This window comes from Macaca fascicularis, chromosome 3, assembly GCF_037993035.2.
Source record: "Macaca fascicularis isolate 582-1 chromosome 3, T2T-MFA8v1.1".
Classification (NCBI taxonomy): Eukaryota; Metazoa; Chordata; class Mammalia; order Primates; family Cercopithecidae; genus Macaca; species Macaca fascicularis.
Window position 1 is genome coordinate 52944894 of NC_088377.1, and position 15235 is coordinate 52960128.

General features: G+C 55.6%; 1 protein-coding gene across 50 annotated transcripts in view; it reads left to right on the plus strand.

Moving 5' to 3' along the window:
* The window catches only part of ELN (elastin), a 44338-nt gene extending 31221 nt beyond the window's left edge, over positions 1–13117 (plus strand). For 20 of the 50 annotated variants that reach the window (XM_045389692.3, XM_045389702.3, XM_045389706.3 and 17 more), the window contains 13 exons: positions 659–826; positions 915–974; positions 1166–1288; positions 1895–1933; positions 3788–3859; positions 3945–4004; positions 4254–4337; positions 6435–6473; positions 6684–6737; positions 7478–7522; positions 8326–8355; positions 9496–9546; positions 11878–13117. In XM_045389692.3, coding sequence (XP_045245627.2) covers positions 659–826; positions 915–974; positions 1166–1288; positions 1895–1933; positions 3788–3859; positions 3945–4004; positions 4254–4337; positions 6435–6473; positions 6684–6737; positions 7478–7522; positions 8326–8355; positions 9496–9546; positions 11878–11921 — 869 coding nt within the window. In that variant the 3' untranslated portion in view covers positions 11922–13117. The remainder of the gene's footprint in view (positions 1–658; positions 827–914; positions 975–1165; positions 1289–1894; positions 1934–3787; positions 3860–3944; positions 4005–4253; positions 4338–6434; positions 6474–6683; positions 6738–7477; positions 7523–8325; positions 8356–9495; positions 9547–11877) is intronic. The other 30 variants (XM_045389697.3, XM_074034749.1, XM_074034762.1 and 27 more) reach the window with 5 other exon arrangements.
* The last annotated feature ends 2118 nt before the right edge of the window (positions 13118–15235 follow it).

Genomic DNA, 15235 nt, shown 5'->3' on the forward strand with positions numbered 1-15235 from the left:
GGTTCCCAGAGCTTAAGTAACTTGCCTACAGTTGCACAGCTAAACGGTGGCTGAGCTGAGGTTTGAACCCAAAGCCTTTCTGTCTTACAAAGCCCCTTATATAATGTAAATCTGCCTCCATCAGCCTCAAATCTCCAAGGGGTCCTTGTCCCTGAAAAGGTTAAGAACTCCTGGCCAGATGCAGCAGCTCACAGCTATAATCCCAGCGCTTTGGGAGATCGAGGCAGGTGGATCACCCGAGGTCAGGAGTTCAAGACCAGCCTGGCCAACACGGTGAAACCTTGTCTCTACTAAAAATACAAAAAAATTAGCCAGGCATGGTGGTGTGCACCTGTAGTCCCAGCTACTCAGGAGGCTGAGGCAGGAGACTTGCTTGAACTCGGGAGTTGGTGGTTGCAGTGAGCTGAGATCGCACCATTGCACTCCAGCCTGGATGACAGAGTGAGACTCTGTCTCCAAAAAAACAAGGTTATGAACTCCTGAGCCTGCACACACTTCATTTTAGGGATGAGGAAGCTGAGGCCCAGCAAGGGAAAGTAACTGATCCATGGTCACACAGCAAATCTATGCCAGGGCCGAGGCTCCAGCCCTCTTTCCATAAGCTTCTGTCCTCTTTGATTGGGCCTTGGTTAATGATCAGCTCTTCTCAATCTTACAGGGTTAGTTCCTGGTGTCGGCGTAGCTCCTGGCGTTGGCGTGGCTCCTGGAGTTGGCGTGGCTCCTGGCGTTGGCGTGGCTCCTGGCGTTGGCGTGGCTCCTGGTGTTGGTGTGGCTCCTGGCGTTGGCGTGGCTCCTGGCGTTGGCATCGGCCCTGGTGGAGTTGCAGGTGAGTTTCATGAGTCAGTGAGCCTGAGGGGCCCCCGAAGCCTCCATCAGCCCCACCTCCATCTCTAATCCCCTCTCTCCTCCTCCAGGAGTGGGAACCCCAGCGGCAGCGAAATCTGCTGCCAAGGCAGCCGCCAAAGCCCAGCTCCGTGAGTGCCTCGCCCACCTTTCTCTCCTCTCCCCAGCGAGCCCAGAGCTGGTTAGGAGCAATGGCCAGGGCAGAGGCTGCTGCTTGGATCTGGGCCCCTTCCTTTGGGACTAGTTTCAGCTCCCTGGGCAGGACACCTCCTCAGGAGCATGCTCCCTGCCTGCTGTCACCACCACTGCCCTCTGTCTGCAGGAGCTGCAGCTGGGCTTGGTGCTGTTCCTGGACTTGGAGTTGGTGTCGGCGTTCCTGGACTTGGAGTTGGTGTCGGCGTTCCTGGACTTGGAGTTGGTGCTGGTGTTCCTGGCTTCGGGGCAGGTGCGGGTGAGGGGGCTTCTAGGGGTTAGGCGGAGCCTGTCCCCTGAGCTCAGGGAACGAGATCCCTCCTACTCCCAGCACCTCCCCAGCACCCCCTCACCACCCAGGGGTGCATAGTAAAATCCTCGTTAGGTTCTCCTAAGTATCTGGGGGTAATGGACAGCGGGAGGAGGGCAGACCAGGCCAAGAGACCCCAGGCTGCCCAATTGCAGAGTATCTGCCTCCTCAGTAGAGGGTGGCAGGGCTGCAGACTGAGAAAAAGCTCGCCCTCCACCCAGGGAAGGAGCAGGTAGATCAGCGTGGCTCCCCTTCAGCAGTGCTCTGTGGCCAGGGGGCCACTAGGAACTCCAGATCTTCACCAGCTGGTTACTGAGCCCCACTCTGTCCCCAGCCTCAGGCAGGCCATGCTAGGCCTGAGGAGAGAAGGAGGGGCCAGATGGAAGGCAGAGGCACTGTTCAGCCCTAAAGCTCTGTGCCTGTACAGCTTCAGGGCTTTGAGGAAGCAAAAGGCCAAGGAGGTCAGGGAGGGCTCCCTAGAGGAGGCGGTAGAACTCCCAGGCACAGAGCTCAGCTGCTGACCACCCCCCGACTTTTCTTTCTCCCCAGTACCTGGAGCCCTGGCTGCCGCTAAAGCAGCCAAATATGGTGAGTGCACCCCACAACCACTTGTGGCTCCCTTGCCACTACACCATCCCTGACAGCACAGGACTCGGGTGGTCACGATAGAAAAAGGCAGTTTCGGCCGGGCATGTTGGCTCACGTCTATAATCCCAGTACTTTGGGAGGCCGAGGCAGGCAGATCACCTGAGGTCAGGAGTTCCAGACCAGCCTCACCAATATGGTTAAACCCTATTTCCACTAAAAATACAAAAATTAGCCAGGCGTGGTGGTGCGCACCTATAATCCCAGCTACTCGGGAAGCTGAGGCAGGAGAATCACTTGAACCCAGGAGATGGAGGCTGCAGTGAGCCGAGATCACGCCACTGCACTCCAACCTGAACGACAGAGCAAGACTCTGTCTCCAAAAAAAAAAAAAAAGGCAGTTTCTAGGACACATTTATGACAGTTTAAAAACCTGGCCCCTGCCCACTAAATGCTTGTGGTGCCTTCAACCCCTGTGACCACCAAAAACACCCTTGAAATCCCAGTTGCCCCCCAGGAGGTAATTCCACCGTCCCTAAGCCCGCTCTGACCCTGACAGTTTCATAGTCCCTACGTCCAGGAAGGGGCTGGGCCTGCTGTGGGTATGAGGAGTCTGGACAGTCTCTGCCTCCACCCTAGCTCTCTGGCCCGAGCAGAAGAACTGGTATTCCTCATCTGGGCACCCCCGGCCCCCCGCCTGCCTTCCTGTCCTGCCAGCAGGACTGCTCCCGCCACGAGCCAGCCCAGAGGACGTGGCAGTCCCACAGCCTCTGCGCTTGGCACTCTGGCAGCCCCACCTGGCCAGACCCATGCTGTCTGTAGCCCCTGCATTCCTGGCCTCCTGTGAGCAGAGTTAGGGGGAGGTAGAAGACTCCCCCAGGGATCCACCAACCGACCGGGCAGGTCCACTTGGGGCCAGTTTCTACCTCGGAAAATCCTGGCTTCTTCAGCCCTGACCCCCAGCGGCCCTGCCTCCTCCCCTGCTCACTGCTGACTGCTTGGCAGGCCTGAGTCAACAGACATTGCCAGGGAAACAGAGTGACGTCACGTGGCGGAGCCACGAAGGGCACAGGCTCCCCAGCCACTTCCTGCCCCTGAAGCCCTGAGCACACTGCTTAACCTCTGCTCTACCTCAGCATTCTCATCTGCAAAATGGGAATGACAATAGTGCCTACCTTTCCTGCTGCAATGCATAAAAAATGGGCTGCTAAGTGTGAAGCACTCAGAATGTTAAGTGCCTGCTGTAGATACTATTGCCATTGTTTGTTTGTTTGTTTTGACAGTCTTGCTCTGTCGCCCAGGCTGGAGTGCAGTGGTACGATCTCAGCTCACTGCAGCCTCCACCTCCCAGGTTCAAGCGATCCTCCTGCTTCAGTCTTCCAAATAGCTGGGATTACAGGCACGCACCACCACGCCTGGCTAATTTTTGTATTTTTAGTAGAGACCGGGTTTCACCATGTTGGCCAGGCTGGTCTCAAACTCCTGACCTCAGGTGATCCACTAGTCTCAGCCTCCCAAAGTGCTGGGATTACAGGCGTGAGCCACCGCACCCGGCCTACAATGGAACTTTTAAGGCTAGGCACAGCGGCTCACACCTTCGGGAGGCTAAGGCAGGAGGATCGCTTGAGCCCAGGAGTCGGAGGCTGCAATGAACTGATTGTACTACCGCACCCCAACCAGGGTGACAGAGCAAAACCCCATCTCAAAACAAAACAAAACAAGGACTGGACTTCCTGTCCGCTGCTCCTCCCCTGTGTCACATGGCCCCTGCCACCTGTCTGCTTGTGTTGTTGTTCCTGGGGCAGGGAGACCCATTGTTCAGAAATGGGCCACTCATCTTCTTTCCTCTCCACGCAGGAGCAGGAGTGCCTGGGGCCCTTGGAGGGGTCGGGGCTCTCGGTGGAGTAGGCATCCCAGGCGGTGTGGTGGGTGAGTTGAAACCCCAGGAGGGGCTGGCTGGGGAGAGAGGCTAATCAGTACTGAGTCCCTCCCTGAACTCGGTCTGTATTCCCAGGAGCCGGACCCGCCGCCGCAGCTGCTGCAGCCAAAGCTGCTGCCAAAGCCGCCCAGTTTGGTGAGCACTGGGTGGAGGTGGGAGCTGCTGCCAGACCCCCAGGCCCCCAGGGTATGGGAGGAGCCTCTGACCAGGCACTGTAGACTCAGACTTCCAGCCCCAGACACCTCCTGGCTCCACTGTGCCATCGAAGGCCGGGAGAGCTCAGGCTCCACCTGGGTCCCCAGAGGACACCTCCACCCTCCGCAGGCTGAGGCTTCAGTCCCACCTTTCTGACCGGCAGAGTCCAATGCTGAGCTCTCTCCACAGGCCTAGGGGGACCTGCTGGACTCGGAGTCGGAGGACTCGGAGTCGGAGGGCTTGGAGCCGTCCCAGGTGTTGGGGGCCTTGGAGGTAAGAGTTGTTCTGAATCAGTGAGTGCGTGGAGTGTGTGTGTGAGAGACAGAGATGGAGACAGAGACAGAGACTTTCTTTCCCAGCCCTGCCATATCTTTGCTCAAGACGTCCTCTCGGCCAGGTGCGGTGGCTCACACCTACAGTCCCAGCACTCTAGTAGGCCAAGGCGGGCGGATCACCTGAGGTCAGGAGTTTGAGACCAGCCTGTGTGACATGGTGAAACCTCATCTTTACCAAAAATACAAAAGTTAGCCGGGCGTGGTGGTGGGCGCCTGTATTCCCAGCTACTTGGGAGGCTGAGGCCAGAGGATCTCTTGAGCCCAGGAGGCGGAGGCTGCAGTGAGCTGAGATGGTACCACTGCATTCCAGCCTGTACAGCAAAAGTGAGACCCTGTTATAAAAAAAAAAAAAAAAAGAAAAAAGCAAAGAGGCCAGGTATGGTGGCTCATGCCTATAATCCCAGCACTTTGGGAGGCAGAGGTGGGTGGATCACCTGAGGTCAGGAGTTCGAGACCAGCCTGGCCAACATGGGCTCCAGCAACTCCACCAATGTCTCTACTAAAAATATAAAAATGAGCCGGGCATGGTGATGCATGCCTGTAATCCCAGCTACTCAGGAGCCTGAGACAGGAGAATCGCTTGAACCCAGGAGGCGGAGGTTGCAGTGAGCCGAGATCGTGCTGCTGCACTCCAGCCTGGGCAACAGAGCAAGACCTCATCTCAAAACAAAATAAAAACAAAAAATGTGGCAAATGGGAGCTGGGGCTATCCCTGGCTGCCAGGGTCCCAATCCTCTCCCTCTCCTCTCTCTTTCAACCCACATGACCACTGCGGTGGGAGTTGCCCATTCTCCAAGAAAGAAATCAAAGCTTGGAGAGAAATTGCTTTCCCTGGCCAAGAGCGGTGGCTCACACCTATAATCCCAGCACTTTGGGAGGCCAAGGCAGGTGGATCACGAGGTCAGGAGATCGAGACCATCCTGGGTAACTCGGTGAAACCCCGTCTCTACTAAAAATACAAAAAAATTAGCCGGGCACGGTGGCAGGCACCTGTAGTCCCAGCTACTCGGGAGGCTGAGGCAGGAGAATGGTGTAAACCTGGGAGGTGGAGCTTGTGGTGAGCTGAGATCCGGCCACTGCACTCCAGCCTGGGCGACAGAGCGAGACTCCGTCTCAAAAAACAAAAAAGAGAAAGAAATTGCTTTCCCTAAGTCTCCGCCATCGTGGCCGACTTTGCGTGGCCGTTTCCCCCTTTCTTGGGCTGTCATTGTGTCTCCCCCTCTAAACCGGCCTGCACAGCTCTTCCTGTGAGTTCCACAAGCCCACACACACAAGAGGAGCTTAACAATTAAGGACTTTTGGGGCCAGGCATGGTGGCTCATGCCTGTAATCCCAACACTTTGGGAGGCTTAGGTAGGTGGATTGCTTGAGGCCAGGAGTTTGAGACCAGCCTAGACAACATAGCAAGACCCTCCCCACCCCACCCCCAAGTCTACGAAATATTTAAAACTTAGCCGGGCGTGGTGTGTGCCTGTAGTTTCAGCTACTTGGGAGGCTGAGGCAGGAAGATCACTTGAACCTGGGAGTTCAGGGCTGCAGTGAGCTGTGATCGAGCCACTACATTCCAGCCTGGGCAACAGAGCAAGACCCTAGACAGATGAAGGAAAGATGGGGGGATAGCTACTGGGAGGATGAGTCCGTGGGCAGACGGTAAAGGGTGAGTAGGTCAGAAGACAGGGCCCAGCCAGGTGCGGTGGCTCACACCTGTAATCTCAGCATTTTGGGAGGCCAAGGCAGGTGGATCACCTGAGGTCAGGAGTTCAAGACCAGCCTGGCCAACATGGTGAAACCTGTCTCTACTAAAAATACAAAAATTAGCCAGGCACGGTGGTGGGTGCCTGTAATTCCAGCTACTTAGGAAGCAGAGGCAGGAGAATCGCTTGAACCTGGGAGGCTGAGGTTGCAGTGAGCCGAGATCACGCCACTGCACTCCAGCCTGGGCGACAGAGCGAGACTGCCTCAAAAAAAAAAAAAAAAAAGGAGACAGGGCCTGACAGGTGGCATTCCTGAGCTATCATGTGCCTCATCTCCCCAGGTGTGTCTCCAGCTGCAGCCGCCAAAGCAGCTAAATACGGTGAGTTCCCCTCTGAGGCCTTCCTGCCAGTGGCCTGCACCCCCTGCTATGCCCATCACCACCCTCCCCCAGCCCAGCTCAGGCCTCCCTCTGGCTCCCCCTACCCCTGAAGATCTTGTCTGGGACATCCCTTACCCCAGAACCCAGCAGGGATATCAGGGCCTCTTCCAGATGGGGGTGCTTGTCCTGACCCCACCTGCCTCTTCTCAGGTGCTGCTGGCCTTGGAGGTGTCCTAGGGGGTGCCGGGCAGTTCCCACTTGGAGGTAGGGGTGGCCAGCTCTGCTATGTAGTCCTCAGCTCTGTCCAGATCTAGAGAGGGCTGTCTGTCTAGCAGTGGGGACTCCCGGAGCCCATGTCCACACGAGGACAGGAGACTGGGACTGGAGAGGGTACTCTAGGACCACAGATGTACTGGGCAAAGGGGCAAGCTGTAAGGTTGGGGACAGTGCCAGGCTGAGCTCAGGGTTGAGGCCACGGGGTGCCACACCTGGTTGCTAGGTGGGGGCATGTTGTGTTGAGAAAGCTGCTCTGGCTATAATAGGGGAGATTGGCTGGGCGCAGTGGCTCACGCCTGTAATCCCAGCACTTTGCGAAGCCTAGGTGGGCGGATCACTTGAGGTCAGGAGTTCAAGACCAGTCTGGTCAACATGGTGAAACCCGGTCTCTACTAAAAAAAAAAAAAAAAGCAAAAATTAGCCAGACGTGGTGGGCACCTGTAATCCCAGCTACTTGGGAGGCTGAGGCAGGAGAATCACTGGAGCCTGGGAAGCAGAGCTTACAGTGAGCCAAGATCGTACCACTGCACTCCAGCCTGGGCGACAGAGCAAGACCCTGTCTCAAAAAAATAATAATAAAATAAAATATAAAAAATTATATAGTAGGGGGATGGAGAGGAGATGATCCCAGACAGCGGGTCTTGGGTGAGCCGGTGCAGGCAGAGAGTGATAAGGCTAGAGCCAGTTCCCACCCCTACTAACCTACCAACCCAAAATCTCTCCTGCAGGAGTGGCAGCGAGACCCGGCTTCGGATTGTCTCCCATTTTCCCAGGTACGCCAGGCTCCCTGCCCCTGGGCCCTGCCCTAGAGCTCTAGCCACCTCCTCCCTCCTCTCCTGTGTCATCTCCTGCTCAGAAGGGCTGAGCCAGCACCCACGGGTGGACCCCACAGCCTCAGGTCACATGAGGCCGAACCCCGAGCTGAACATAGAGCCTCCCCTCCTTCTTGCTGACCTCTTACAAAAACAAGGAACATTCGGTTTTTAAAAACAGTTCATGGCCAGGTGTGGTGGCTCACGCCTGTAATCCCAGCACTTTGGGAGGCCAAGGCAGGCAGATCACGTGATGTCAGGAGTTTGAGACCAGCCCGGCCAACATGACGAAACCCCGTCTCTATTAAAAATACAAAAATTGGCCACGTGTGGTGGTGCACACCTGTAATCCCAGATACTCGGGAGGCTGAGGCAGGAGAATCGGCTGAACCCAGGAGGCGGAGGTTGCAGTGAGCTGAGATGGCGCCACTGCGCTCCAACCTGGGCAACAAAGCAAGACTCTGTTTAAAAAAAAAAAAAAAAAACTCACATTTCGTGCTCCTCAAGGTCCATGGAGGACAGATAGCTTTTCCACCATGTTGTAAAGGGGGGAAACCGAGGCTCAGAGAGTGCCAGGGACTGCTCCGTGATCACACAGTGAGCAGAGGCAGAGCCCAGGGCACCTGGCACGCAAGCCCAGAACTTGGCCCTTTGCAGCCCACACTGCCCCCTCCCCAGCCTCAGGCTGAACCCATGCTGTCTGAGAGGGCTTGACGGGCGCCCCAGAAGTGGGTACACTCACAGCCCCTCTCTTCGCCTTGCAGGTGGCGGCGCTGGAGGCTTGGGAGTTGGTGGTGAGTTTGCAACAAGAAGTCACCTGATGCCTGGTGGGGCCCATTTCAAGCAGGGAGCCCCTGAGTTCCCTTCATGGGGTGACTGGAGTGACCATGGACCTGGGCTAGCCCCCTGGCGTGGGGGGTTCAGGGAGCCCACAGGGGAATCATGGAAGCTGGAACTCCAGCACTAGGCTGTGGGGAAAGGAGCCAAGGATCCTGATTCCTGGGGCTCCTGGCCTGGCCCTTGATGAGGCCCCCAGAGGCAGACAGGGACCTGAGTCACCCTGGAGTTTACTGTCTAACTGAAGAGATTGACAAGGTCCCATAGAAAGGGAAATAAAGACTGGTATGGTGGTTCATGCTTGTAATCCCAGCACTTTGGGAGGCTGAGGCAGGAGGATCGCTTGAGGCCAGGAATTCGAGACCAGCCTGGGCAACATAGCAAGACCCCATGTCTACAAAATATTTCTTTCTTTTTTTTTTTTTTTTTTTGAGATGGAGTCTTGCTCCATTGCCCAGGCTGTAGTACAATGGCATGATCTCAGCTCACTGCAGCCTCTGCCTCCTGGGTTCAAGCGATTCTCCTGACTCAGCCTCCTGAGTAGCTGGGATTACAGGCACCCACCACCACACCTGGCTAATTTTTGTATTTTTAGTAGAGATAGGATTTCACCATGTTGGCCAGGCTGGTGTCGAACTCCTGACCTCAAGTGATCCGCCCGCCTCAGCCTCCCAAAGTGCTGGGATTACAGGCATGAGCCACCATGCCCAGCCTAAAATATTTCAAAAAGAAAGAAAAATAAGCTGTGTAAGGGAAGAATAAGGTCAGGGCAAGCAGGGTGGGCTGGGAGGGGAAGCTGAGTGGTCACATGGGCAAGGCCAAAACTGGGAAACGTGTCAGGGCTGACTGGGGTGGGGTGGGGTGGGGCACCTGCTGAGTCGCTGAGGTCTCCACAGACAGGATGCATCTGTGATTTGCAAGGAGCATAGGAGCATAGCTGGACAGAGGGGGACAGGCTGCGTGGGGCTGAGGGGCAAGCTGGAGGCAGGAAGGACTCGAACCTGCTGAGACAGAATGGAGGCCAGGTCCAAGGTGAAGGGGCTGGGAGAGGCAGGAAAGCCCAGCTCCCTCCTCCATCCTGTCCTCCCCATCCGCAGGAAAACCCCCCAAGCCCTTTGGAGGGGCCCTAGGAGCCCTGGGATACCAAGGTGAGTAGAGATTCAGCCCCCTAAAGAGGCAGGGCAGGAGGGGCAGAGACAGAGGTGGAGGGATGGTCCACCAGCCTGGGTTCTGGAGCAGGGAGGTTAGGGAAGGGGGATGGATACCTCCTGCCCATCCCTCCTACCTCCCACACAGATATTCAGAGCTGCGTGTGGACTCAGGGCCCTCCAAGCTCACCCCGGGCCAGGCCTGGCTGTCCCTCCCAAAGTCCCTTAGCCTGCTACAAGAAGTCAACTGGAAAAGAGAAGGAAAACATTGGAGGAGAAGGGAAGGAGAAGGGCTGGGACCACTGGAGCCGCAGAGTCAGGGAAACCAGAGGGTGTGGGCATGGGGCGTGCAAGGTGCCCTGGGCTGGGCAGCAAGGGCTGCCACCTAGGGCTAAGCCATATTCCTTCACAAAGATGCAGACCTGGCCAGGCGTGGTGGCTCATGCCTGTAATCCCAGCACTTTGGGAGGCCAAGGCGGGTGGATCACCTGAGGTCAGGAGTTCAAGACCAGCCTGGCCAACATGGTGAAACCCCGTCTCTACTGAAAATACAAAAACTTAGCCAGGCATGGTGGTGGACACCTGTAATTCCAGTTACTTTGGAGGCTGAGGCAGGAGAATCTCTTGAACTGGGGAGGCAGAGGTTGCAGTGAGCCGAGATCATGCCATTGCACTCCACCCTGATCAACAAGGGCGAAAATCCATCTCAAAAAAGAAAAAAAAGATGCAGACCTAGCCAGGCGCGATGGCTCATGCCTGTAATCCTAGCACTTCGGGAGGCCGGGGCGTGAAAATCTCGTGAGCCCAGGAATTTGAGACCAGACTAGGCAACAGAGTGAGACCCTGTCTCTACAGAAATTTTAAAAATTAGCTGGGTGTGGTGGTGCACATCTGTAGTCTCAGGTACTCTGGAGGCTGAGGTGAGAGGATTGCTTGAGCCCAGGAGTTCAAGGATGCAGTGAGCTGTGATTGTGCCACTGCACTGCAGCCTGGACAATAGAGCAAGATCCTGCCTCAAAAGTAAAATATGCCGATCCACCTCTGGGGAGGGTGTGGGCGGTTCTTTTACCTCCCCGCAAGGTCCTCCATATGATACCAAAAGGAGTCCCAGAGAAGTCACAGCTGTGCCCCTGTGGTTACTCAGGACTGTGAATTCCCTTCCACACAGTCCTGTTCCCCATTGCACAGATGAGACAGCTGAGGCCAGGGTGGGAGGGGCAGAGGCAAAACCAAACTGACCGTTTCCAGGGTGCCCAGCTTTCAACAGGGCGACAGTCTTGCTTGTGGCCCTATCATGGCATTTCCCAAACCAGGTGACAAACTTCAGAGAGAGGGCTGGGTGTAGTGGCTCATGCCTGTAATCCCAACACTTTGGGAGGCTGAGACAGGTGGGTCACCTGAGATCAGGAGTTCGACACCCCAGCCTGGTCAACATGGCAAAACCCCGTCTCTACTAAAAATACAAATATTAGCCAGGTGTGGTGGTGTGCGCCTGTAATCCCAGCTACTCTGGAGGCTGAGACAGGAGAAGTGCTTGAACCCAGGAGGTGGAGGTTGCAGTGAGCTGAGACCACACCACTGCCCTCCAGCCTGGGTGACGACAGAGCAATACGATTGCGTCTCAAAACAAAAAACAAAAACTTCAGAGGCAGATGTCTGTTCCTGCCCTACTCTCTGGTCACTGCCACCAGGTGGCGGTAAGGAGCCATATCTGGCTCAAGCAGGGGTAGGAACTACTCCGGGCCACTACTAGACAATGATGCCTTACCTAACATAGACTGATGCCTTGAAACAGGGTTCACCCATCAGACCATTCCCAGGAGGTGTAGGAATCTGGGTTTGGGTCCCAGCTCAGACACTATATGGATAAGACCCTCTCTCCCTCTACTGGGCCTTGATTTACTTATCTGATGCCCTCTCAGATGTATGGGTCCACCCCACTCCCTAAGAGAGCCATGTCCTGCAGACACTGACTCTCCCTTCATCCCATGTTCCTTGATGGAGCTGCCCTTAGCCTTTCCCTGAAAGGCTTCTTGGAGCAGTGGAGCCAGGAGCCAGTGCCAGGCCCAGTCCTTCCCCAGCCAGGCCCCATGACCTGCCCCCTTTTCTGCAAGTGTTGGTTTCATCCAAGTAATATCTTGTGGGCTTCTCCGGCCCCATCTGTCCAGTGGAAGTTGATGGCATGGATCAGGTGTGAGTTTGGCCTGGGGCCGCGACTTGGCTTCTGGTGACTTCTTGGAGCCTCCATCCGAGTGGGTCAGAGCAGGCGGGGATTAGAGCCGAAACTGAGAGGGGCCGGACTCATGGTGATGTGCACCTCCTCCCATCCAGGTGTGGCCTGCCTGGGGAAATCTTGTGGCCGGAAGAGAAAATGAGCTTCCCAGGACCCCTGACTCACGACCTCATCAACGTTGGTGCTACTGCTTGGTGGAGAATGTAAACCCTTTGTAACCCCATCCCATGAAACTCCGACTCCCCACCCCAGGAGGGAACGGGCAGGCCGGGCGGCCTTGCAGATCCACAGGGCAAGGAAATAAGAGGGGAGCGGCCAAGTGCCCCGACCAGGAGGCCCCCTACTTCAGAGGCAAGGGCTGTGTGGTCCTGGCCCCCGACCCCATCCCTTCCCACCTAGGAGCTCCCCCTCCACACAGCCTCCATCTCCAGGGAAACTTGGTGCTACACGCCGGTGCTCTTATCTTCCTGGGGGGAGGGAGGAGGGAAGGATGGCCCCTCGGGGAACCCCCTCCCTGGGACTCCTCTAAAGATGGTGCAGACACTTCCTGGGCAGTCCCAGCTCCCCCTGCCCACCAGGACCCACCCTTGGCTGCCGTCCAGTTGGTACCCAAGCACCTGAAGCCTCAAAGCTGGATTCGCCCATAGCATCCCTCCTCTCCTGCGTCCACTTGGCCGTCTCCTCCCCACCGATCGCTGTTCCCCACATCTGGGGCACCTTTGGGTTGGCAAACCACCCACACTGGGAATAGCCACCTTGCTCTTGTGGAATCCATCCGTTCATTCACCCATCCGTCCATCCATCCATGTCCCCATTGACCGCCCGGCACCACTAGCTGGCTGGGTGCACCCACCATCAACCTGGTTGACCTGTCATGGCAGCCTGTGCCCTGCCTCCACCCCCATCCTACACTCCCCCAGGGTGTGCAGGGCTGTGCAGACTGGGGTGCTAGGCATCTCCTCCCCACCTGGGGTGTCCCCACATGCAGTACTGTATCCCCCCCATCCCTCCCTCGGTCCACTGAACTTCAGAGCAGTTCCCACTCCTGCCCCATCTTTTTGTGTCTCGCTGTGATAGATCAATAAATATTTTATTTTTTGTCCTGGATATTTGGGGATTATTTTTGATTGTTGATGTTCTCTTTTGGTTTTATTTTTGTGGTTCATTGAAAAAAAGAGAAATTTTTTTTTCTGATTGGGGGAGCTGTATCCCCAGTAGAAAAATCATTTTAATCACTCTGATATAACTCTGGATGAAACACACCTTTTTTTTTTTTTAATAAGAAAAGAGAATTAACTGCTTCAGAAATGACTAATAAATGAAAACCTTTAAAGGAAACTGTGTCTTAGCTTCCTTCGTATTGATTTAATCTGCCTTCAACTCCCTGGCCTGGATGAGGATCCGGGCTCTGCTTCAGGGAACCTCCACCACCCACAGTGTATTTGAGAGGTTGCCAACCAAAAGCCCCTGCAGCCGGCTTCTGGGGCATCGATCTTTCTCCAAGTTTGGCTTATTCTTTAACAATGAGGCCAGAAATTGGAGACCCACCTGGACAACACTGTGAGACCCCCATAGCAACAACGACAAAAAAAAATTACTCAAGAGTGGTGGTGCATGCCTGTGGTCCCAGCTACTCAGGAGGCTGAGGTGGGAGGATCGCTTGAGCCTGGGAGTTCAAGGTGGCAGTGAGCTATGATTGCGCCACTGCACTCCAGCCTGGGTAAGTGAGCAAGACCCTGTCGAGAGAGAGAGAGAGAGAGAGAGAGAGAGAGAGAGAGAGAGACAGATAGGAAAGGTGGCTTACCTAAGAGAAGTCAGAAGACAGTCAAGGGTAACCATTTTCCTCTGAAACTGTCCCCTCTGAGGAAGACCAGCTCTCATGGGTGGCCCATGTAAGGCATCATTTGGCTTGAGAAATGCAGGTGACACCCAGCAGCAGGTTCAGCACCACCCTTACTCAGATGCACCCATTCCCATTCTGGCCCTTCCTCCTCCCCTTGAGGCCAGAAATCCATGGGGCCCGGGAATGCGCTCACCTGCAGCCCACATCTCTACCTCTGGACCACGCTCTGGGTACCAGGGCTCACTCGGCCTCAGGCCTGTGCCGTCCTCCTGAGAGTGGGCCCCGTGCTGAGTGTGCACACCTCTAAGCCAGAAACGTGGCAACAGCTGTTCGTGGAGAGTGTGAATGGAGCTCACTGTGCAGACTGGAGCATATGTGGGTTTGCACACAAGGATCCTTGTGATCCCAGAAGGAGCTGGGAGGGAAAGAGAAAGCTGGTGGAGGTACGCTCAGGGAGAGCTTCCCAGAGAACAACAAAGGGCAAAAAACATTTTACCAGGCAAAGAATAGAACAGAGAGGAGGGTGAGGCCTTTCATGCAGAGGACAGGACAACCAGAATGTCTGGTAGGAGAGGGCAGCACTGAGGACTTATGGAGGATGGATTAGGAGAGAGTGAGCAGTGCAATTCAAGGAGATGCACAAGAGGGTTGCTGTAATAGTCCAGGGTGGGGTGACACAGCCTGCCCTACAGTGGTGGCAAAGGATATCCATCCATCCCTCCACCCATCTACCCATCCACCCATCCATCTATCCACCCATCCAACCATCTATCCACCCACCTGTCCATCCATCCACCTATCCATCTGCTCACCCACCCACCCACCCATCCATACGCTCTTCCACCCATCAATCTACCTATCTACCCATCCACCCATCCATCCATCTATCCATCCATCCATCCATCCATCCATCCATCCGCCCACCCATCCACCTACCTGTCCATCCAACCGCCTATGCATCTACCCACCCACCCATCCATCCATACACTCATCCACCCATCAATCTACTCATCCACCCATCCATCCATCTGTCCATCTATCCATTCATCCATCCACCCACCCACCCATCCACCCATCCGCCCATCCATCTATCCACCCATCTGCCCATCCATCTATCCACCCATCCATCTATCCACCCATCCACCCATCTATCCACCCACCCACCCACCTGTCCATCTAACCATCCATCCATCTATCCACCCATCCACCCACCCATTCACCCACCCATCTGTCCATCTAACTATCCATCCATCTATCCACCCATCCATCCACCCACCCATCCACCCACCTATCCACCCACCTGTCCATCCATCCACCCATCCATCCATACACTCATCCACCCATCAATATACCTATCTACCCATCCCCCCATCCATCCGTCTATCCATTCATCCATCTATCCATCCATCCATCCACCCACCCATCCATCTGCCCACCCATCCACCCACCTGTTCATCCAGCCACCCATCCATCTATCCACCCATCCACCCATCCATCCACCCACCCATCCACCCACCTATCCACCCACCTGTCCATCCATCCACCCATCCATTTACCCACCCACCCACCCATCTATCCATACACTTATCCACCCATCCATCTACCCATCTACC